This window comes from Zonotrichia leucophrys, chromosome 5 (genome assembly GCF_028769735.1).
Source record: "Zonotrichia leucophrys gambelii isolate GWCS_2022_RI chromosome 5, RI_Zleu_2.0, whole genome shotgun sequence".
Classification (NCBI taxonomy): domain Eukaryota; kingdom Metazoa; phylum Chordata; class Aves; order Passeriformes; family Passerellidae; genus Zonotrichia; species Zonotrichia leucophrys.
The window spans coordinates 33,135,646-33,159,462 of record NC_088175.1 but is presented as its reverse complement, the minus strand read 5'-3'; the positions used below and the strand labels follow the sequence as shown (position 1 = coordinate 33,159,462).

Below are 23,817 nucleotides of genomic sequence, written 5' to 3'. Positions count from 1 at the left end.
AAGCTAAGCAAGGCATAGACTTGTTTAACCTGCCATCTTGTACTTTAACCAAGCATGCCCAATTCTAAATATTAATGAAAACAATGAATAGTCATTCCCTACTTGTCACACAGTTTTACCCACCTTTATCATTTCAGTTGGGAAAAGATGCCAGAGTGGGTGAATCCCAGCCTACTTACAAGGTTTCTTGAAGGGAGCTTTTCCCTTATCTTTCTTTGGCTGGCCTGATGTATTTGTATCATTCCCAGTGCTACTACCTGAGCTGCAGCTCTTCCAAATACCACCATCCATATCCCAGGTACTGACAGAAACCTTGCAAATGTGATCTCCCCTGCCTCCACAAAGCCTTCTAGATCACTTAGGAGATGTAGCCTCCCCTCCCTTTGACTCTTTACCCCCACAGATCCAGCCCCAAAAATTCCATTTACCAAGTGAAATAATTGGATGACATCAAAAAGAGGGTTAAAGACACTTATAAAAAGTTTTATTTACAGACCATTGCCTAAGCATGAAACTCTCCAAATGACAGAAGTCACAATTTCTGTAACCTATGTGTACAAAGTGCATGTCTTTCCCCTTTCTTCTCTCTGTAGCAGAAGATGGGGGTAGGGGAGTATCTCTTTTTCTTTATACCTTTCTGCCCCCAAGACAATGGGAGTAACAGCTGGGTCAGACTGAAGGGGACAAGACCTGTTGATAACTGGGTTATCCATCAGGCAGACTATGAATAGTAGTTTAGAATAAAGTAAGGTTAGGAAAAGTGACTCTTTGTTTACTTGTTCAGTCTGCCCAGTGGATTCTCTGTGGAAAAAGAACATAAGATCAAAGCCCTAGGGAATGGGAAGGAAAGGTAATTCAGCTATTCATTAAATTTATTCACAGACTCAATTCAACCACTTCAGGTTTCTCAGGTACATTTGACTCAGTTTCTATTCACAGCCCTGTTGCTCTGGGTTCAAACACAGGCTCCAAAACTGAATCTGATTATCCCAGTGGGAGAGAACTCCTGTACTCCCCAAGCAGTTAGTTCCATAAGCTCACATATAGCCCCACACTATCTGTGTCAGGCATGGATGAAAGGTTTTGGACAGCAAATGAAAACAGTGCCAACAGCAGCCCATTGCACGGGACAAGCTACTCCATCTAATTCCTCTTGGAAACAACCTTGAGAGAGAGAAACAATTCTCGAGAGAGAATCTCCTGCAGTAGCAGCCTCCCTTGCACTCTTTGGTGCAGGCAGAGGAGCTCTGCCAGCACTGTGCTGACCTGACAAGTAACAGGACCCCACAAGGAGTGTATGGTTAAGAGCCAGGAGAGCTACACAATCACCTCGCTAGGCTACAAAGCACCAGCGCGAATGCAAGTGGCAAGGAGGAGCAGTGGGCAGGTACAGGAGTTCACTGTGTGGAAATTCAAAACACGGATGCCAATACAGAAAAGAGCAAACAGAATGGACACTGGACTCTGAACTTGAGGAAGACTCACTTCAAGGAGCTGATGTGTAATACATCCTCTGTCAGTATGAGGCACTGCACAGGCTACACACCAGACACAGGCTCCATTTGAGAGCTCTCAATCAGGGAAGGAAATGCTGTAGGAGTGCTGGGCCCAGGTGTAGCTTCCTTATTACTTGGATCAGATCTATTCTGAGATACTGCTTTGCTCATATCAAGGCATGATCTTATTCTCTGAAGAATTCCTCCTTCTCAGAGTCACAGAATCAACTAGGTTGGAAAAGACCATTGGGATCATTGAGACCAACCTATATGACCTAACATCAATATGTCAACTAGACCATGGCACTGAGCGTGACATCCAATCTTTTCTTAAACACCTCCGGGATGGTGACTCCGCCACCTCCCTGGGCAGCCCATTCCAATGCCCAACTATTCTTTCTGTGAAGAACTTTTTATTCATGTTCAGTCTTAACTTCCCACAGTGCAGCTTAAAACTTTTTCTTCTTGTCCTGTCTCTAGTTGCCTGGGAGAACAGACCAACCCCCACCTGGCTACAATCTCCTTCCAGGGAGTTGTAGAGAATTCCTCTTCCCCAGATGTCAAACATCTCTGAAGTGGCCCATTCCAGGCAATAGCATTATGACACACCTTGCAGTAGCAATGTTCTTTTGCAAGGAAAGTTTTAAGTGCCTTTCAAGGGTATCTGTTCTTGTGCTACAGTTGACCTTCATTTTGTTTCCATCCCACATAGCATTACCTTGATTTACTCAGAAAGCATCTCCTTCCTCGTTAGCCTAATGAAAGAAATACTGAGTTTTCCCTGTTCTCTTGCAGGATGGGTACTCTATTTTTGACACTGTAGCAGCTTCCTTCTTAACTCCTACTATAATTTGAATTAATCAGCATACATCACTACCAAGTACTATTGCTGAGAAAGGATGCTCAGTATTTCTGAGATGTGCAGATGCCGATTCCTACATTAATGCATCAACTCATACACACTGAGCCATTGTCAGAAAAGAAAGATACACCTGGGAGTGAGCAAGTTGACAGAATGTTCTTGCCCTGTTTAATGTGGGCAGATTTGGGCATGGCTGAGAAGAGATGTATTTGGCTCCCTGGAGACCAGAAAGCCAAATATTCCCAAGCACAAGTAATGCAGCGCCCTTCTGTGGCAGCTATTGGAATTACACAGTTATACGAGACCCTGGATTTCCTGTTGCAGATGCCAAGTTCCCGTCCCTCTGTGACAGCAGCTCCTACTCTTCTGGTCACCTCTTCAGCGCTCTCTCTCTTCACTTGCAAGGTGCTTGTCGCTGGCTGTAGGAGACAGTAAAAGAGACAATTTGTCTTGACCTCCCTTGTCATACTGAAAAGCTGGCAGAACATGTGACCAGCTCCTTGCCTCCTGGGATCTGGAGCATTGCAGGCAGATGACTGGACCTGCTTGATCTCCTGCTCTAGCCCATCCCCTCACCAGATGGGAGAACCTGGCTGTGACCCACTCTGTGGAAGGAGAAGCAACCTCACAAGAGCAAATGCACCAGCAAGTGCACTTTGTGACAGCTCCAGCACAGGGCACTGCTCTCCAGCGGACAACGGAGCTAACAGTGTGTCACACAAAATCCAAATGACCTGCAGGCAGACCAGTGCCATATTTCTGGGCTGTGGATTACACTTAGGAGCCTTACACATCCCTCTGCAAGGAAGTCCATTTTGTTCATTGAAATGGTGGGAATAGAAATGGAGCCTTATTAGCTTCCAGAACCAGGTAGTTTAAGCCAGATCACACTAGGAAGTACTCACAATCACAAACTCTTTCCAGAGATCTCTGAAGCAGGGAGATCTGTCACTTTGGCTCGTTTGTACAGTTCTTCAGGGCATGGCTCTTCCACTCCCTCGTGTTTGCGTTTTGGAGAAGCCTGGTCTGCTTGAGACAGCCTCACTGCTGTAGAAGGAAGAAGAGACATCACTGCAATGGTTTCCCTGTGTTTAGATGGCCTCACAAGCACACCCATGCCTAACCTGCCATAGAGCTGGGAGAAAGAAGACTGCACAAGCACAGAGCCATTTGGTCACAGTTTCCCTGAAAACTTTTACCAAAAAATCTTTGTTAAAAGCAGAATTAAGTCACCCCAAACACAAAAGTATCCTCCTTTGACAGAGGACAGCTTAATTATACCTGACCAACCCTACAGCGATCTGCACTTCTCCTTTAAGTGGCTGCATATGATCCCACACAGGCAATAAAAGACTCACATGAATAAACTCTTATTCTTCAGCCATTTTAGACATGAAAGCTCACTGGGGACTTTTGAAAAAAATGTAAAGCAATGTGAATGTTTTCCTAGCTGCGTAGCCTCTTCTTATTAGAAAAGGATCCTCTCCTGCCTGTAACCTTTAACATGACATGAAAATCAAAAGCACACAGATAGGTCCAACTCACCTGTACTGGTGCTGCAGCCCTGCCCTGAAGCAGAGTCTGTGACCGGGCCACTGAGATCTTCCACACAAGAAGGGACAGATGCCAGCAAACCTAGAGAACGGCAAGAGGATCTGAGTTAAGAAACAAAACACACCTGGGCTGGGAGAAGCTTTTCACAGAAATACCTTAGTGATCACCAACCAGCACATTCATATCCCAAAGCAGGAGGAGTTCAGAGCTGCGCTGACCCAGTGCAGACTATAGACACACACTGTGATCCAGCTGTGCATTTATTTAGAATACACTGCTTAGGTTTTCTTACAAAGTGGACAATGGACCACTAGTGGTAATATAGACAGTGCCATGCTATCAGCAGCTCTCAGACCTAAACACTCCACTCTTAGCTGTCTGAGAACATAATGGAGATCTCCCTGGAAACCAACTGAGCAGATTTGGCAGGCACTGCTTCCTCTTGCAAGGACAGGCCAGAGAGGCAAGTAACACCTATTTTAAATCATGACCTTTTCTCCCAGCATTTTATCTCCTATTAAAGACACAAATGTTTGCCATTGCTGGTACTTACAGAGGCCCCTATAGCGTGACAGCTGCTGGTAGATCTGCTTCATGCGCTCGATGTTCAGTCGGCTGGTCTCTGCGTGGTTCACCATGGGTTTGGGGTAGTCCACCCCAATGATGCACTTGGCTGCCTTCTGCACAGACTCTGGGGCATTCCACGGTTCGTAGATATATCGTGAAGGGAAACCCTTTAGTTTGGGCAGATACCTCCTGCAACACAAGTAGAAAGCAGTGCAGCACACACAACACACAGAAAATGCCATGCGCCTGTGAGCCACTAATTGACTTCGGCTTAGAGATGCAGAAACAAAGATCAGCTCCAGTCAACATCACTTACTTCACATAGTCACCACTGGGGTCTGTGCGACGTCCGAAGCCCACAGGACAGTAACAGTGGAAGAACTGCTGGAAGAACGCGCTGCATGACAGCCACATCCAGCTGCCCGCGTTCACGCTGAAATCTGCATCCAGCAACAGCTCATCAAACACCTGCAGCAATTGGAGGAAAAGGCACTGAGACCTTCCCTGGGGAGGACTTTGTGGCAGTAGGACCCAAGATGCTATTTCAAATGGCAGGCACTGAGCTATGAGAACAGAGCAGCAGCACAGAGGTGATCTGCTGGCTGAAGTCAGTTGGCTGGTCAATGCATCTCACTTCCTGACACTTTCACTTAGGGAGGCATGGTCTGCTCACACTGATAAAGTGCTGGCTTAACTCTCATGCAGCTACAGACTAAATCACTACCTAGTGTTGCAGCAAGCTTTGGGTATTGATCCTAGCCTGGCAGGCATAACTAATGTAAAGCATGAACCCTGGGAAGGAGAGGATGCTGCACAGAAGAACGTGCACCAAAGCAAGAAGAAATAACCCCTCTGAAGGTCCCAGAGCACACTACCACTGAGAGGCAGAAAGGTTTCAGCAGTAACTCACTCACATCCATGCACTTCAGGCAGCACTTTCAATTACGCTCTTTGTCAGCTTTGTGATCAGAAGCCTCTGCCTCCACTTTTTGTGTAGGGCAGTATGTACACTGGATAGATTCAAGCTGTGTGTCCTTTCAGATTGGCCCAAGAGGAGGGTCTTTTACCTCTTTCCTTGAGAGACTCTAGACTCAGATTTCACAGTCATGGAGCGCTCCCTGACTGGAACGGTGATGGATTTTATAATGAGGAAAAAGGTCAGGTTAAGAAGTGACATTAAAGTTGCAAAGAAAACAGATGGTCTGAGAGAATTTTTACAAAAAAACAACCCAAAACTAAAAGCACCCCCCCATTTAGTCATGGTTTTTTGAGGCCTGTGACACAGTTGAGCCTTGCAGTAGAAGGCAGAAAGAAGTCAGGCTGTTGGCCGGCCAAGAGCCTGCTAACAAATCCTCTCTTTCATGCACCTTTTACATGTGAAGCAAAAGCCATACCTGTGTGCCCATCCTTGCAGCAAGTGCCAGGGAGACTTTGTTTTCCTTATGGCCTCCTGCAAATATCTGAAAATGCCAGGACTCACCCTGACTCCTGACTCCCAGCTGATCCAGAGGTCACCCCTGGTCAGGAAGCAGGCCACTGCATGTCTGGCCAGATGGTGAATCCACCCTTCTTGTCTCAGTTGGGTCATGATTGCATCAATCCAAGGGAAGCCTGTCTTGCCCTCTGCCCACTTTGCCAAGGCTTCAGGGTTCCTGTCCCAGGGGATCTGTATGCAGATGGGATTCCCCTCCATGCGATCAAACTTTGGGTTGTTGGTGGCTGCTGTGTAGAAGAACTCCCGCCACAGCAGCTGTCCGTACAGAGAGAGGGGGGGTGTGCTGTTCCGCTTCACCTGTGGAGAGGGAACATGGCTGCTCACAAGCAATGAAGGACTGCCTTCATGAAGCTGAGCTGCGAGGCACCCATGCACTTGCACACATTTCCCAAGTCAGCTACTGACCACTGCCATAAAGGAGCTCATTGCTGGATCCCCCCTTATTAGAAAGCCCAGATGGTAAAGTCAGAGCACTGACAGGGATCACTCAGTACAATAACAAGTGACTGGAACGATGTAAAAACTAGCTGTAAATGGATCTACATGGCTCATAAAACAGAAGTCCAGACTGAAGAACAAGGTACCACCAGATTTAAGGAGAATTACTTTCTTACCCAAAAGCTTCCTCTGGTAGTAGCATTTACTACTCCCTAGTAAACGCTAGGGAGGCAACTTATCTTTTGCACCAATTCTGGCACACTGTCTGGCAACCAGCATCATGCTATACATGCTCAAACCCCACCTGCCCTCCAGGTGAACCTTTTGTCTTACCTTCTTGTAGAGCTCCCAGAGACGATAGTAAAACAAGCGGCAGGACAAGCAGCCAAAACGCAGGTAGGGACTGAGTCCTGTAGGGCTGGCCAGCAATGAATTGGCATTCATCCGTGGTCTTTCGTAATTTGCAACCCATGCCTAGACAGATTCAGGAGAAATGAGCCAAAGACCCCTTGTATTTGTGGGACACTGCTAAAGGCAAGCCCCTGTGCAGGTGGTGAAGACACTCACATCTCACAACAGTCTCTTATTTACTTCCAACCACTGCTGGGAGAGGTCCCAACCCCATGCCCCATTCAAGAAATACAAAACCTTTGCTCCAGGATTCAAACTAAAGTTATTTTGCTCAAGAGGATTAATTTGCTTTGCATACAGGAGCTAACAACCTGGAGGGTTCCTAGAGATACCAGCTAACACAACTGTTTACGTCCAGGTATATCTATCTCATTTTACACACTAAACAGGTAAACTGGGGAAATTCAGACCCTTTTGTGGAGCACTCTGTTGATAATTTACTCCCTCTTCAGCACAAGTATTTATGCTTTGATTTCCACTACTGACATCAAGCCACCCAGCTGGATGGATTAAAGAAGTACAAAATGGTTAAAACTGAGCCATGCTTTGGCAGCTGGGTCACCTTCCATTACTTTGAAATTGTTTATCTTGTGCACTATAATCAAGAACACTAGCCCCATTGAAAAAAATCTGATTATTTCAACAAGGGGCTCAAGGAATGCCAGCCAGTGAGACACTCTATCAAGATGCTGAGGGACAAGGGGACGGCATTCTTTTATAAGCATGTACTCACACTAATACCCAAGGTAAAGATAACAAGAGGTGGTGTGCAGTGCACAGCAGGGACTGAACAACTTAACAGAAGAATTTCCAACTCTGCACTTCTCTAAAGGAAACTGAGAAGTAGAAACAAAAAAGAGTCCAATGTGCTTCAAACAGCAGCATAAATAATATACTGCTCTAAATTTTTGAACCATACACTCCTTTCCACAGGTGAACATTACGACCACTGCTAGAAGAGCAGGGATTGGGGTAATAGGCAACACTACATTTTTCATTTGGAGGCCCAGTCTGTAAGAAAACCACTTAAATAAGAGGTTACCTTTCTTTCCAAGTGTTTATCCAGCCGTGCCAGAGCTTCTGTCTCCCCTCCTTGCCAGACTGCAGGGGCAAGACCATCAGTAGGAAAGCCTGAGAGAAAGAACATTGTAAGATTTGATGCTATACCAGACAAAGGGCATAGATATGGGATAATGCACTAACAACAGCAAGACAGTAGATACTACAAGTTGCCTAATGTGGCTTACTTGCTGCTCTAATCCTTGTACAGAGGCAAATCATGTAGGATATAGGGAAAGCCTGCTCATGACACAGCACTTCAAGGGCCTCTCCCTGCAATGCTACAGGCAGCCTTACAGTGACTTTCCCCATTGCTCACAGCCAGCATTCTCTCTGGTGTGTCAGCACTACCCACAGGGCTCTGCTCCAAAGGCCAGAGCAGCTGGCAATGAAACATCTGCTTCACAGCTCTGCCTTACAAAACACCTTGCCATTGACATCAGCAGCTCACTAGGTAGCCCAGCTGCTCCTGGTAAGGCTCCTATTCTGCTGAGGCTGGTGTTAGGGAAGGCACTGGATTAGTGCAAAAAACCACTGCAAAGGGGGAAGCAATAATGCAGTCCCCCTACAGTGCTCTGGGCACACAGAGGAGCCTCCCCTGGCAGTAAGCAGAGCAGTGTGAGGTTACAGGTAGTCTCACATTTGGCCAGACAATAAAGAAAGTAGATCCATGCAGGACTGCAGCCCTCAGGATACTCCTGTTGTGAAGCCCCATGCTTTTACATGACTGTTGAAGCTGTGCCTTAGGGTGTCAGGATACTTCCTATAAAGCTGGTATGGAGCTTCCAGTCACAGACACACAGACAGTATTCTGCATTAGTCCTTTCTTCCCCTGCATTTAGATTCACTTCCCTGATGTAGGTCTTGCATTCCTCATGCCTCAGCTATTCACTCTCCTTCTTCAAGTCTTACAGGACTGTAAGCCACAGCAGGATGAGTGGAAGGAATCTTTGTAATATCTTTTGTCTTGCTAAGTTCCCAAATTGGTACTGCTTGGCAATAACGGAATGAAATTATCTAAACCTGGTACACAGTTAGTTTACCTCTTCAGGTCTGTTACACAACATGCCTGAGACGGCAGTAGGAGGAAAGCAGCTGGTGAGGACAGTGGTTACATGCTCAGTATAGCAGAGAGCACACTGACAGATGCAGAGCCCTTCAGAGCAGTGCTAAAGGGGATGCTGGGTATCAGCAGCAGTGCAAGAGATGCCAGTGTGTTATCACAAGGTCTGGCACTTGCTGAGAGAATTAGGCTATGCTAGGGCTAGCGGCAGCCCATGTCAGGTGAGAATACGTGCCAGCCACTGCAAACAGTTCCACTAGATCCTGTTTCAGCTAGCACTAGTCCTTGCTTTCACTCTTGACACATACCCAGCTCTTCCAGGGATGGGACCCCATAGACATCGTCATGGTTTTCCTGGATGTCCACTTTACATGTTTCCATCTGCTGACTTATTACAGTGCTCACTGGCTTCTTGGGGAGCTCCATACGGCTAATGATGGCCTGGAAGCGCTTGTAGGTGAGGGGTGGCTTGTGGCCATTGAGCTCAATTATTCTGGAGATAAAATAAACAAGGTGAAACAACACAGCCTCACTACCACAGACAACACAAGGAAATTACATCCAGACTGGACCCTGCTATCTCTGCTCAAGATAGCCCTTCACTCTGATTACTGAAATCCTTATAGACCTACTTTTCACTTGATGAATCCCTCAAAGGACATTACAATCAGCCAAACAAAATTCTAAAATACATCAGAAGACAAAATATCACATATTTCCACATCTCCACAGGGAAAAAAAAACCCCTCAAAACAGCTCCAGCTGAATCAAACGGAGCATCGTATCTGTCTCCTTGAGCTCATCAGACCCCTGTATGAAATCTCTACCTGATTACTGCCTGTCTCCTCAAGGTGGCAAATCCTAGACCTGCATCTGGGTCCCCTGACACCTTGTGATATCCTAATCTGATTCTGACCATACTTCCTTCTTTTCTGACACAGAAGACTCAGCCTGTTAGTGACCCCTCCTCCACCTATCTTGGATGAGACAAATCCCAGTTTGCATCGCTGCTCTCTCCCTGTGATTAGAGAGATCACTGTCCTCCCTTCCATGCCATAAGGTCACGAGCAGCCCTGTCTCATGGTATTGACCTGTGTCAGATCACACTACGGAAAAAGATAGTCAAGGTTCTCCATTCCTCTACTTCATCAAGCATCCACAGCCTGCTGGAGCCACGCAGTCTTATTTTTCCTGGGACAGAGAACTTTGAGAGGCCCCCTGGGCACGGTAAACTTCCCCAGGCTGAAAGACACCATTTTTAACCCCTCTCCTGCAGGATTGGAAGGAGTTAACAGCAAAGCCGACAGCATACGGATCGCCAGCATTACATAAAGCGGAGGCAGGCAACCCCAAGGCTCACACAGGAGCCGCAGCACAGCAGCCTTCCCCACCCATTACAATCAACAGCTTACGCAAGGGGCCGGGCTTAGGGCCGAGTGTTCGGGCGGCGCCATGTGCCGCCCGTTCCCGCGGGGCCGCACGTGTGGCGGGGCGGAGCGACACGCCGGGCCGGGGCTCCCGCACGTGTGCTCCGCGGTGACCCGGCTCCGCGGCACCGGCCGCAGCCAGCCCGCCCGCACTGCCGGCCAGGGAAGCGCAGCCTGCCCCACGGGCAGCACGGCCGAACAGATTAACAATGGAGCCTCCTGCAGCTTCCTCCCTGTTTTCTGCTTTAAGCTGTAAACACTGGGAGATAAAGACATTAACGAACAGGGCAAGGAGGGAGGGAAGGCCATCGGGATGTGCACAGCACTCTGACATAGACGTAGCCACAGAGACAGATATATTTGCATTTGCCTTACAGCCAACACGTTCTGTCCTGCATCACCACCAGAGTGCATCTCCTCTGCTTTCCAGCGGGCACTTTTTTGGCTGTCTCCACGTCCCACCCCAGAGATGGCAAGAAATGACAGAACTCATCACCCACCACACTCTTCTCTGTGGCTGCTTTGTGAGTCCCCAAACAAGACCAGCCAAAGATCCACAGAAAAATCAGTGTTTCCACTGGATGCAAAGTGAGATATTTCCAGTTACAGCACTCTAGAGAGGCTCACTTGTTTCCATAGGAATTCAGAGCTTGGAAGAGAAAATGTGACAAAGCTGCACCATGTTTGCCCTGAGGTGCTTGTGACAGGGGCAGGGAAGCTACTTCCTTCACACTGCCTCTTTTTTCAGTCCTGCTAAAGCTGCCGTTGAGTTTGAGATCCACATCGCTGTACAAGATTCACAGCTAAAACTTCTGCGGATAGCTGGCTACTTGGAGAAAACCACTGTGACTAGCAGATGGATGCTAGTGTCTGTGCTTCAAATCCTCTAGGATGTGAATATGAGTGAAGTTACCTAGTACCACTCCTGAATTACTAAAGACTTACTGGATAGGGGACACAAATACTATGAGAGGACTAGGACAAGTTGCACACTTCACGGCACCTGACACTGGCATTATGCACTAAATCTGGACCTTTCACAGTATTGCCAGGAAAAGTAGTATTGAATACTGGATATTGCACAATATGGGATATTATACTACACTTACTGGGTATTGTAGTACTGTTCAGGCCTTCTGTACAAAAAATTGTACAGGAAGCTCCCCAAGCAGGGGTCCTTTCCTTCCTCATATTGACCTTCTAATCCAGGCCACACACTTTCACATGACTTTCAATGACAAAGGGAGGCCCCTCCCCAGGATTTAATACTCCCAATTCACCCATCTCCCCCAGCCCAATTTGCCACATGCAGCAGTTGTTCTAGCTTTCTTGAAGTGGAACAGAGAACCACTGTATTCATCACACAGAACCTTACCTTAGTTAGTGAGCACACCCAAAACTGGCTGTGCTACCAAACTCGCAATATGCTGCCCAGCACTATCTGACAGTAGTAACTGATGCCAGAAGTTATGAAGGTCTGTTTGACCATCATTCACACTTCACCTCAGGAAAGCAGGCAACCCAAACCTGACCAAACAATTCCAGCACTGCTATGATTATAAGGTATCCTATAGTCAGTCACCTGTGACAGCAGAGTGTCTGCAGACTCAAATTCACGCCCTCACAGGTGTCAGCTTCTGAATCATCTCCACAGCAGTGCCCCTGCAGGATGGCTAATGGGCTCAGGAAAGCTGCTGGCCTCAAACACCTGACACCTCAGCTGGCTTGCAAATGACAAGGCTGGGTTCTGGCAAGGGACTGAATGTGCTCCCCCGCTTCCTTGCGGGAGGAAGAGCTGGCTGCCAGCGCTCGGCATGCAGGCTGCCCAAGGCAGCCCAGTACCAATTCACGCGGACTGTGTCGTTAGCCTTGCCAGCTTATGCAATTGCTCTGATCCAAATCCCCGCTGCAGAGAGCTCATGGAGGGCTCTGTCTAGTAGAACAAAGGGTATTTCTACGGATTCAGAGAGGAGATGGAGAGATAAACAACTGGTCTGTCCATCCAACAGATGCTGAACAAAGAACAAGCGGTTCAACTTCCGCAGAAACACATACTGAGAAGATGAGAGATGAAGAAGTGACTTGATGACAGGCTGGGTATCAGCAGTGGGGGAAAACACCTGACACCAGAGCACCATGCAAGACAGAAGAGGATAACAAGATGTGGCAGGCAGAAGTTTGAGTAAACCTTCTTGGAAATAACCCACCTTTTTGGCACAGTGTACTGAACTGCAGAAGCAGGAAGGCACGCACACCTCCCCACGCTCGGCTCATTTAAGTTCGCACGTGCTCCTATGAGAACACATTCTACACTCATTTCAGCCTTAGCCTCGGGCATTTGAGGAAAAGGTGATCCTGATGTATGCTACAAACACACAAGATCACAGTGTTCTTTTCTGACCTAACCCACTCCTGCTGAACAACCCAGCCTGCCTGGGATTACAGAACCCACAGTGCTGACCATAAGTAAACACACTACAAAGGATTTAGATCTTAAGGAGGAGAAAATGGGCAGATCCAGGGAAGAGACAAAACAACCTGTCACCTGGAAGTTGTCAGACAGAATAACTGTCAAGTAAAGGCTTATGAACAGGCTAAGCTGATACCCAAGAAATTATCTTTTCTGCCTGACTTCTACAATCTGAACATTTCTCAGCTTGATTGGGATTTCCCAGATTTTCTCAGGAGTATTTACCAGCACTGATGTTAATTTTCTACACCCCTCTCCTTGTTTTGGGGAAGAGGAGGTGATAGATGCTCTGATAATTACACAGGTATGCTGGCAGTGCCAACAAGAGGCAAACTGTAATCTTCCTACTGGGTAAAACTGGTCAAATTCACAAGTTAACTGAACAGGCTCTTGGCAAATGTTTAAAATAAGCTGGTGAAGGTGGTACCAGGAACACACTGCAGGGGATAAAAGAAGTGCTGGATTCATTTATGTAGGAGTGAAAGATTAATCTAAATTGTTTGAAACTGGGCTGACAATCTTGTCAGAAACCTGATTAAAGAAAGATGAGAAGTAGGATGCCACCACCAGGTATTATTACCAACTGCTAATTATGCAGGAAAAACATTAGGGTGAGCAGAGGGACAACACACACCAAGAGTTAGAAGCTGGAAGGAGAGATAGTCTGAGACTTCCAGGAGAAATACAGTATCAAAAACTGTATTACCACCGGCTGAGAAATCTCAGAGATGCCAAGAACCAAGAAATGTCAGAGTAACCGGACACCTCAAGTACATCCACACAGACTGGGCATCTATCACACCCCATCACCTGCCAAAACCCAGTTTTCAAGTTGCCATAAATGACTGCTTCATGAAACAAGAAATCAAGAACCCACAAGAAATGTTAATTCATTATTTAGTCTTAGACAATGCTAAGGTATAGCTGAAAATGTTAGTTATCACTTGCCTGCTCTGTGACTTTAGCATGCATCAATTTAACACCCTTCCAGGAGCAACAATATCATACAGATCTGAAAAGCTGTTTCAGAAGGATCACAAGAGTCAAAACAATTAAAGAACAGCATCAGCTAAGACAACAGAGGCAGAATCTTTTGGGAAAATGAAGACAAAGACAGAAACCCACCAAACTTTGGTGAGTTAAATTAAAAACCACAGCCTTCTTGCATCTCCTAATCGAAATCAAAGTTTGAGAAACTTTTTTTAAAAAGCATAAGGAGTAAAAAAAAAAAAAAATCTAACCAAAACCATCACATTTACAGATATTCCAAGATATTTACAGGCCCAAGAGGTGATAAACTCATTAAAGAGGGACTGTAAGAGCACAAGAAAACCCCTGCATATATTTCTGCAGGTGTATTCACAATGGAGGTATCTAGGGAGGTTGTGACTCTTGGTTTTTTTAAAGAAAATGTTATCAGATGCTGTGACAGATTGAGAGAACAGGAAAAAGTGCCTGGTACAAAAAAGTGCACAAAACAATCTGCTATGCTTGAAAAGCTTGCCAGGGCCACCAAATATTCACCCAGAAATTGTAACTGTCCAAATACTATGGGGGAAAAAAGAGAGCAAATACCACTCCTGATTTTAAAAGCATTTCAGGGGCATCAGAGGGACAAATGAATAGACTGATGTGAACATTAGGCAGATGGGTAGAAAACACTAATGGAAACAGTGAATGCATGGATATATGCAATATATTGGAGGGTTAATTTGGCCTTGGTAAAAGGGAAGCTGTGCCTGAAAATCTATTAGAGACATTTGAGCCTGGGGCAAAGGAGACAATATATCCTCTGTGAATTTTGAGAAATTTCATTCAGATCCCTCAATAAAAAAATTTAAAGAAACCACAATAATTTGCTATAAAAAAAAAGGTCCATGCAGACAGAAAATTCTTTCATTTACAGAATTAGAGAAGGAATCTATTTTTCGAACAGGAAGAGAAATCCTACCCAGAGCTGAGCTAGGGCTTGTGCTGCTCAATATTTTTTACAAAGTATCTGGGAAGGGACAAAAAAGAGCATGATGATAAAGATACTGACGCAATAAGCATCTGGGATAGCTAAAGATAAAAGGCAACTTAACAATTTCCCTATATACCACATAACCAGCTGCCAAAAATATCAGATGAAATTGCAGTATTGGTCATGTTGTTTCTCCATATGCAATCCTAAACTTATTTATACAGTAGCAGCCTCTCAAATAGCTACGACCATTCTGGAAGGAAGCCCTGAGACATCAGTTCAATGTTTAGCAGCACTCAGAAAAATCAGAAATAATGCTACTGTTAGGAAAAGACAGGACACATTATAGCACTCTAAAAATCTATGTTGCTTCTACATTTTGCACACTTGTTGTCACTTTCACCACTGCTCTCCACCTCTAGAAATACCTGGAAGTATAAAGAAAGGTGATAAAATAAGAGAACAGATTCCACCTGAAACTCTCCACTTTGAAAAAGACATAGGTGACGTGAAGAAGAATGTGATGGCCACTGACACTGGAGAGGTGAGGATGTAATAAACTTTGGTAATAAACATGGTATTCTAATGCAGAATTAGAAAACAGCACCTGCTCACAAGCAGGTTCAAGAATCCTTCTCACTCCAGGGACAAATATTTCCACACAGTGTGTGCCAACTGCAAAGTTCCTTCCCATAGGAAATTATGGATGTTAAAGATTTATAGGAGAAAATATACATTCAGCATTACTGGCACAAGTCACATCAGAAAGAAAAGGGAAAAAGAGGGAGAAAGAAAAAAAAAGCAAGCAACCTGTAAGAATAGTTCTAAAACACAGTACTGACTTTGAAGTCAAGCATACCTTAGAGTCTTAGCTGAAAGACTGTCACCACCATTTAAAATCACATGTATATAGAGGGATTATACATATAAGTAAATATATAAAAACTCAACATCAAAACAACAAACATAGCAAACACACAACAAAGACAAAGCATTCAGGTTTTAGAAAAAGGAAAGTTTGTTCCAATCTACCTTGTTTTACTTCTTCCAGCTGTCCTGATACATCCATCAGTTAAAAGCCCTGCTTTCATAACCTGTTTGAGACAACAGCTCAACTACCTTTATTACAATGAAGCAAAAAAAAAAAAAAGCAATCCATACATTGAGGACATGCTCAAGGAGAGCAATCAATAGGACACAGCTGAGCAAATTAAATGCCACTCAAGTACAAAGTTTAATAAGCTTGAGGCAACACCTTTCTGTACATTCACGTCACTGTCAGCACTTTGACGTGTTCTAATCAAAGCGGAGTGTGCCAAGTAATCCTTACGGGCTCACTCAGGATGACAGTATCAGTGTAATGGAACAGACTGAAGTCTTTGCAGACAGGACAATCCCAGCCTAGCCCTGACAGCACCTCTGCCCTTTCTCTGCCCATACCTGTCCAGGTCATAGAGGGTGTGGGAGTTCTCTATCACCACCTCCACACCAGCCTCCTTGGCCAGTTTGACGATAGCTGCATCCCTCTCCTTTCCAAACGGCTCCGAGTCATATTCAAAGGTGAGACGAGTGACTCCCCATTCCTGCAAGAAAAACAATACACCCAGCTGTCAAACAGAAGACTATTCCCCAACCAACACAGTTACAAATGAAGATTTCAGAATTCCTGAGCAATTTAAAGTTCTGGAAGCTTTGAGAGTGTTGCTGTGAGGAACAGCAATCTGAATTTGACATAAAGCAAAGAAGCAACAATTTTATCAGCTTTGGCAAACATCAGATCTGCTATGCAAATTTGTAATGTCAGGTTTAAAACACATCAGAGGAGGTTCAGTTCTTATCTATTACTGTTCTTAGATTTCAGCTCAGTTCCTGAGCCCTACCAATAACACGTTTTGCTGCACATGCTGTCCTGAAGTAACCTTACCATCCTCTTCCAGCATTTGCAAAAAAAGCATTTCAGAAAGCTCTTCCAACAGAAGTTCTGCTCAATCCCCCGTGTTTTTATGTGGCAACATTAAGTAAAATCAATACAGTCTAAATTTTCCCTGCTATCTCTTTAAAGACATCACACAATAGGAAACCAATATCCATCCCAAACAGAAAGAAACAGGAAATTGCAGGACATAGGACAGCAACTGAGTGAACTTTTCTGGTGTGCCCAGTAGGGTATTGATACTGCAATTCAGATTTAAAGTCCTGTCTTTCTGGAGTTATTTTAGAACTCTAGAATTACAGAATGGTTGGAGCTGGGAGGAACCTTAAGGATCACTTAGTTCCACCCTTCCCAGTCAAGCCATGCACTTATCTTCATAGCTTTAATAGATCCCTCACCAATTACATGGCACAGCCCTTATGAAAGAGCACTCAGACTCTTCCAGGCTTTTCTAGAGCACAGATTGTTCTCAAGTCTATGGCCTAGTTTTCCTCAGAAAATGAATCCTATGAGAAGAGGTTTAATGGTTTCCACAGCGACCTTCCCAAGACATCCATCAAGCAGAGCAGCAGCCCACAGATTTGTTTAGCAAACACAACCAGAAATCTACAGACATTTAAAAAACACCCTGACACAACTAAGAACCACAATTCTCCAAGTGAGAGAGTCTAAATCACCCCTGTATATACAGGAGACTTTTCTACCTGCCAAACAGAAGCAAAGCACAAAGAACAAATGTGGTAGTTCCCTGAAGACCATTAAAAATAATGCCAAATATGGGGAAGGGGATTTTGAAGCAGAAAACAACTGTACGAGCCATCTACATTTCTAAATGTGCAGGCTCAAGCCCAAAATAATTTCAGGAAGGACAGAGAAATTAACAAGTTATATACCAATAAATGTACATCTTAAAGAGATCCTCCACCCATTTTTCAAAGTAAGAACATGACAACATCCATAACTCAGAGCAGGGGTCAGACAGACATTCCAGGCCCTGCCCTGCTCCTACATGATTTAACAGTTTAATTTTAAACTTTTCTTTCTTCTATAAGAAAGCCAGGAGCAACTGGAGGGCTTGGAAAAGACGGTTTTGGTCTCAAAGAAATACACATTACTATCTTGAAAGAATGGAATAAAAAGCCATTAGGCTCACAGGTATTTTAGGTAAGCAGCCAACACTTTAAATTCAGGTATTTCCTACAGTTCTGAGAAGGCCACTGCTCTACGTGATGCAGCAGTACGCAGGAAGCAGAGCACAACCAAACAGAAAATCTGTTACCTCTATGACAGTAAATTGCTGCAGATATACAAATGGAAAGTCATGACTACTGATTTGCCTCTTAGTATCTAACCTAGAGCAAAGAAAAACTGTAGGGGAAAAAGCACCAAAGGAATTGTGAAAACACTTCAGTGAACAAACAGCGCACTTTTATAGAAGAGGTAAAACTACAGATGTTTATTCAGAAGAAGTGAGACAAAAAACTTCTGCACAAGTTAACACACTGCTAACTAGTACACTTGTCATAGTATCCATACACAGCAGTGCCTTTGTGGTGACTGGTAATGACAACATAGCTCAGCTACCGGCAGAGAGAGCAGAAATTACATTAGGCCCAAATATTGCAGTAGCAAGTGTGACATAACTCTCCTCTTCACAAATGCTGACAGCAAGGCACGAGCTGCTGCTAATTCTGTGTTCAGTGCAGCAGCTCTGGAGAGGCCTCAATCCCTACCAAAGCTATATACTTATCATGTAAGAGCATCAGCTTCCCTCCACGCCTTTTTCAGCTCTGTTACAGAACTCCTGAGATATTCATCAGCTCACCTACCCAGACAAAACAGACTGCAGCAAAAAGCAGTTCTGGCTGATTACACAACCAATGTCTCCAAACTTCAGAGTCTGCCAACTAGTTTTTGTTCTTCAACCAATTGAGCATTTTTCTCTGATAAAGTTTTAATTATTCTCTGAATACCCTGAACTAAAGAGGGCATGAACTACTGTTAGCTGGAACTTACTTGCAGATCAAAAGATAAAAATCCAGACTCTGAAAAGGCTAAAAGCAGCACATAGTCTGTGTCACATGTTAAGATGCAGAAGCCAAAATAAGTATCAGTGCCCCTTCTCATCTGCAGAGTCCAGTTCCACCCCAGTACTAACTGCCCTCCTCCAGAAAGTACACATTAGAACCATTTACACAAGGAGGGTACATATTCAAGTTCACCACTCCTCCTCTGGCAGCTGTCTGCAGTAGCATTTGGGGGACACTAGTTCTGTCAACCATACAAGGCACAGCCCACATCACACCCCTAACTCATACAACTATTAAGAGCCACATTTTTTTTCATTTAGTTTTGTAACACCATCAAAGACATTGTCAAAAAGCTTCAAGGACCTTGGGAAATACAATCTTAGAACAGGATGGCGAAGAATGACACTGTATGAGAAGCCCTGATATTCAAGCAGATGCTCTTGTTAGCCCTGACATCTGCAGCACTGACATATCATATTAGAAATGTGCCTCAATGATCCATTATTGATCACCAAGGTAACTGCATATTCCTAAACAGTACATCAGCAGGAAGCTTGGACCCAAGCTATATCCTGCTGCTGAGATGACTAAACTGCAGTCTTGAACAGAAAAAGAAAAGGATGGTCAGCTAACATAAAAGCTCCTGAATATTGAAATTTTAACACAAAATCCTACTTGCAATTCACATACAGATCAGTGAACTTTCTTTTGTTGTCTGTAGTCTATGGACACAGCAGTCTTCCTAAGTAAAAAAGTGCAATAAGCAAATTGCCACTAGGGAAGAAGCTCTCACCAAAGAAGGGTCACAGTGTGTCACAATGCAGCCCTGTGAGAGGTGACTTCAACAAAGTTCAAGACCACCATCCAAAACCAGAAGCTTGGGCACCCTGATAGTAGGTTACACTCTATAACTACATTTCTTTGCAAGTCTGAGTTCAGGTGCAGATCTGGCTCCCAAGCTGTTCCTCATAGATAGTAGTTAGTTAGTTGTAGTTATGGAGGAAAGTTTGTTATAGTGAAGAACTAGTTATAGTTAAAGAGATGCTGAGGGAATCACAAATCATTAGGGAGTGAGAGCAAGTTTAGCACCAGGTCACCAATTTTTCTTTGTTATGCTCCAAAAAATTACTCTCTTACTTTAAAGAGTCTTGGGAAGACATCTGTTGGCTGCCCTCGCACGACAAACAAGCGAGAGTTCAGTTTCCTTAAGCTGTTATCCAGATCTTCCAGGGACTGGAGAAGAAATCTGCAGAGAAGAAACAACAGCAGTTAGTGTCAGCTAAAAGGCAAATGAGAATTTGCATGGAACTCCAGCAAACCTGCAGCACCAAATGAAGCTGTAAGTTTGGACAAGAACTAGAAAACAAGAATTCATATTTACCTCTGGTCTGTCTAACAACTTTTATGAGATTGCAGCACCAGCCAGCTCTCATTCACTCACATGCAATTTGTGCTTGTCCAGATTCACGAGGCTTCCAGGATGTTCTTTTTACTGCAACCCACTTCCCACATTCTCCCTCAGAGGTGGGAGAACACCCTTGTCAGTTCTTGTCTCCACATTACATGGAGAAAGCATAAACCATGTAATTCCCTACTGTATGTTCTTTCACAGGTTTTGGGGCAAAAAGGGATGTTGCATATGAAGAACAATTTTGATGCATTACTCCCAAGAAAGTAATGAAATACTGCAAGAACTGTGCAAGTTTTAGTTCTAGCTATAAATACACCATGTCACAGCAGAGAAATGTACTCTCTCAGCTCATCAGTAGCACAAGACTGAGCACCAAGATCTCCCGAGGCAAGAATCATCTGTACTTTGAATAATTGCAAAGAGAACTGCAATTCACCTTGCACCATGAAGGCACAGAGATGAGAGCATACCAAAACATTCTTCTATTCCCTCTCACCCCAAAACTCTAAAAAGCCATGTAAGTGCTTTCTGCATTTAATGGTATGTCTTACTGACTCCCCACTAAGCTATAAACCACCAAATGTATAACATTTGCTTTCCCAGTCACACATCACCCCATCTACAGAGTCACTTCACTTTGTTTTATTTAACTCTGCAAAAGACACCAGCTTTAAAACTTTAATGTCTCCTCAGCACCAGGCACTGCTGGCACACACAGAACCCTTTGTAAGTGAGCCTGCCAACCCTTACCTTTCCCTCTGCCCTCCATGCCCACTGTGCAGTGTGATCTGCCAGAACCCCTCTGCTCCCTAAAGACCCCCCACAGCCAGGGAAAGCCAAGCTACTACATCTGGACTGCAAAGAGGCACCTTCTCTCTCCTCAGCTGAACCGCCCACAATGTGAACTGTGAGCTTCCAGATAGAGCAAGTCAGCTCTGCACTTCTGCAGGGAGAAAAGCACGCAGGGTTCAAAGAGAAGGGCACTCTATGAGAAAGGAGAACACCCAGAACCAGGTCCAGGTAACCTAAACAAACCACTCTGTGAGCCCCAGTCCACTTTCCATTTATTACGTACGAGCATCAACTGCCCGAGGTGTTCTAAAAACTTTAACAAGCATTAATTAGTCCTATATGGCTCACACATGCTGTGCAGTTAAATAACGTAAGTTTTTCAACACGATAAATTTGTGAGAACTAGGTAAAACATAAGCATTTGCCTTTGAAGAACAGAACTCTGAATACAAATATTTGGATTAAAAAAAATTAGCAAAAACAAACCCAAGGCTCACAACGGGAATGAATGGGATTTTGGCCAACATAAGTAACTTGCAAATACGTTTTTTGCCTAACAGCCAGTGGCAGTCATTTCTGACTTCTGCAGTAGTTCCACACCTCCAAGAAAGCATTATTTTTAAAAACTTTGCTTGCTCATATATTCCATGATTACAACATAAAGAAGACTCCTAACTGTTTCCCTCCCTTTGCAATGTTGGTGGAAACAAACAAGGATTAAACAGATCAGGAATTAATCTGTTGTGCCACCACTTTGGTTCTTCCAAATGAGGGCAGTCAGTAACAACAGCAGCACATGAAAGGCATTCCTGTCTGCTGCTGCCTGCAGAAAGTCTGGCCTATGGAAAGATCAATTCAGATTCCTATAACCGAATTCACAATTTTCTGCACTTTGAATGACTACATTCAAGTAACTTCTGCACATTTACAATTTTTATGCCATTGTCTGCTGTGGGATTCTAGAAACATACAGATATGACCCATACAATCCCATGCCTTGAAATGAAGCTAAGGTGCACAGTAGAGGCAATCAATTACAACTCCAGTTTCCCCAGTGCACAGCCACGTGACATTTCCAAGAGCTCTCAAAGCATCTTTAGCCGGGTGGTTGTCTGTCGACTTCCTCTGAGGGGTTAGTGGGAGACCTGCTTCACTTCTACGCAGGGGAGTCTTGCCCGGGAGAATCCCTATCTGGACTGGGGCTCCAAATATTTAGGCTGCTGAGACCTGCCACAACAGCATTATGTAATGTTAATGGCTACAGGTACGTGAGGTCTTGATCTTTGCACAGACGTGACTCATGCTATACATTTTTCCATTTGCAGAGACGAGGAAAAGCCCATTCAGCTTCACCTCTAGTTTCTCAGCAGCAGCCGATGTGCATTTCCCTAAACCCGGAGCTGCGTGCGCACATGCCTACGCGCGCCCGGCAGCCCAAGGGCAGAGGGGAGGCGCGCCGCAGCCGCGAAGCCCAGCATTCTTTGCCCTCGCCTCTACATTCAGGCAAAAGGGTTTCCCAAAGCTAAGTGTCCATCTGTTGCTGCTCTCATGCACCCGCCCCGCTGATAAAGTCTAATGACATTATATAAAGTTGAAGGCATCCTCCCACACAGGCAGGCAGCATCGCTGAGAAAACCGCGGCGAGGCCAAGCGGACAAGGCACAGCCGCTCTCCTGCAGGAGGGCCGGGGAAGCACTAAGTGGGCCCGACACGGAAGCGGGTGCTGCTGCGGCCCCACCGACACGGCCCACATCGCTCCGGTGCCGCGGGAGCCTCGTCCCGCACGGTCCCACCCGCGGCCCGCAGGCCCGGTGCCACTCACCGCCAGCGGTTGATGCCCACGGCGGAGGAGGCGGCGAACCAGGGGTCCAGGATATAGATGCAGCGGAGGGACGTGGCGTCCCGCAGCGCTTCCTGCAGCGCCGGGTTGTCGTGGAGCCGCAGCCCGCGGCGGAACCAGTGCACGGAGCGGCACAGGGCCGGCGCCGGGCCCAGCGCGGCCGCCGCCGCCGCCATCGCCGCCGCCCGAGCCGCGGTGCCGCCCCGCCCCGCCGCGTGACTGGCGCGCGCGGGCGCAGCCAATCAGCGCGGCGGGGCGGGGCGGGCGGCGCGGCGGGGGCGCTGTGCTGCCCTCCAGCGGCCCAGGCCGCAGCTGCCGCCTGCGGGGCGGCGTCGCCCGAAACCGCCCCGGAAATGTCGCTGCCGCCCCCAGAGAGCGACCCCCCAATTCAGTCAGCACGGTGGGCCGCCACAGCTCAACGTTAAACATCTCCATTCCGATAAAACAAGAAACCAACCAAAATATTTTAAAGACTCCCAAATGTCTGCCTGCATCGAAAAGGTACCTGCGGCCATGAACCCTGGAGCAGGAGCCCCTTCCAGCCCCCCAAATTCAAGAGGAACATATTTTGGGCAGAAATTGAGTGTTCTTCGGCAGGTGTGGTCGGACATCACTCACGGGACATGGTACATCATGTAGGATCCACGGAGCAGGGTATGAAGCAATGGCATGGACTGCCCAGGATCGCTATGGGAGTAACTTTACGTTTAAAAGGGCCAGGGATTTAGAAAGCTGGTGCAACATCACAGCTCACCACAGGATGTTTGTTGCTACTGACCCCAGGAATCAGAAATCACAGCACTGACATATTCTACTGCATAGAACCATACTGGGGATGTGGGGTGGGTTGGACAGAGATTTCTGCAGACCTGCTCAGCCGCAAGTTCCAAGCAAAGGAATTGATACCGTTGAACAAAACTCATTGCGTTGAAGGATTCACAGAGGAGCTACAAAGTAAACATGGAACAAGCCCCCTGAAACAAGGGAATGGATAACAACCCCATTT

The 23,817-nt window shown here is 45.7% G+C and overlaps 1 protein-coding gene across 2 annotated transcripts; it reads right to left on the bottom strand.

Moving 5' to 3' along the window:
- Positions 1 to 457: 457 nt before the first annotated feature.
- On the bottom strand, positions 458 to 22,987 carry CRY2 (cryptochrome circadian regulator 2). Of its 2 annotated transcripts, none has more exons than XM_064714095.1 (12): positions 22,794 to 22,987; positions 19,906 to 20,014; positions 16,246 to 16,388; positions 9,254 to 9,438; positions 7,866 to 7,954; positions 6,746 to 6,886; positions 5,960 to 6,271; positions 4,796 to 4,947; positions 4,466 to 4,668; positions 3,904 to 3,993; positions 3,264 to 3,405; positions 458 to 2,777 (listed from the first exon to the last, which is right to left on the bottom strand). In XM_064714095.1, the coding sequence occupies exons 1-11, from the start codon at positions 22,985 to 22,987 to the stop codon at positions 3,266 to 3,268; spliced, it is 1,758 nt and encodes a 585-aa protein (XP_064570165.1). In that variant the 3' UTR covers positions 458 to 2,777; positions 3,264 to 3,265. The 2 variants fall into 2 exon arrangements, with proteins under 2 accessions (XP_064570165.1, XP_064570166.1); XM_064714096.1 differs by having other exon boundaries at positions 3,264 to 3,402.
- Between the last annotated feature and the right edge of the window lie 830 nt (positions 22,988 to 23,817).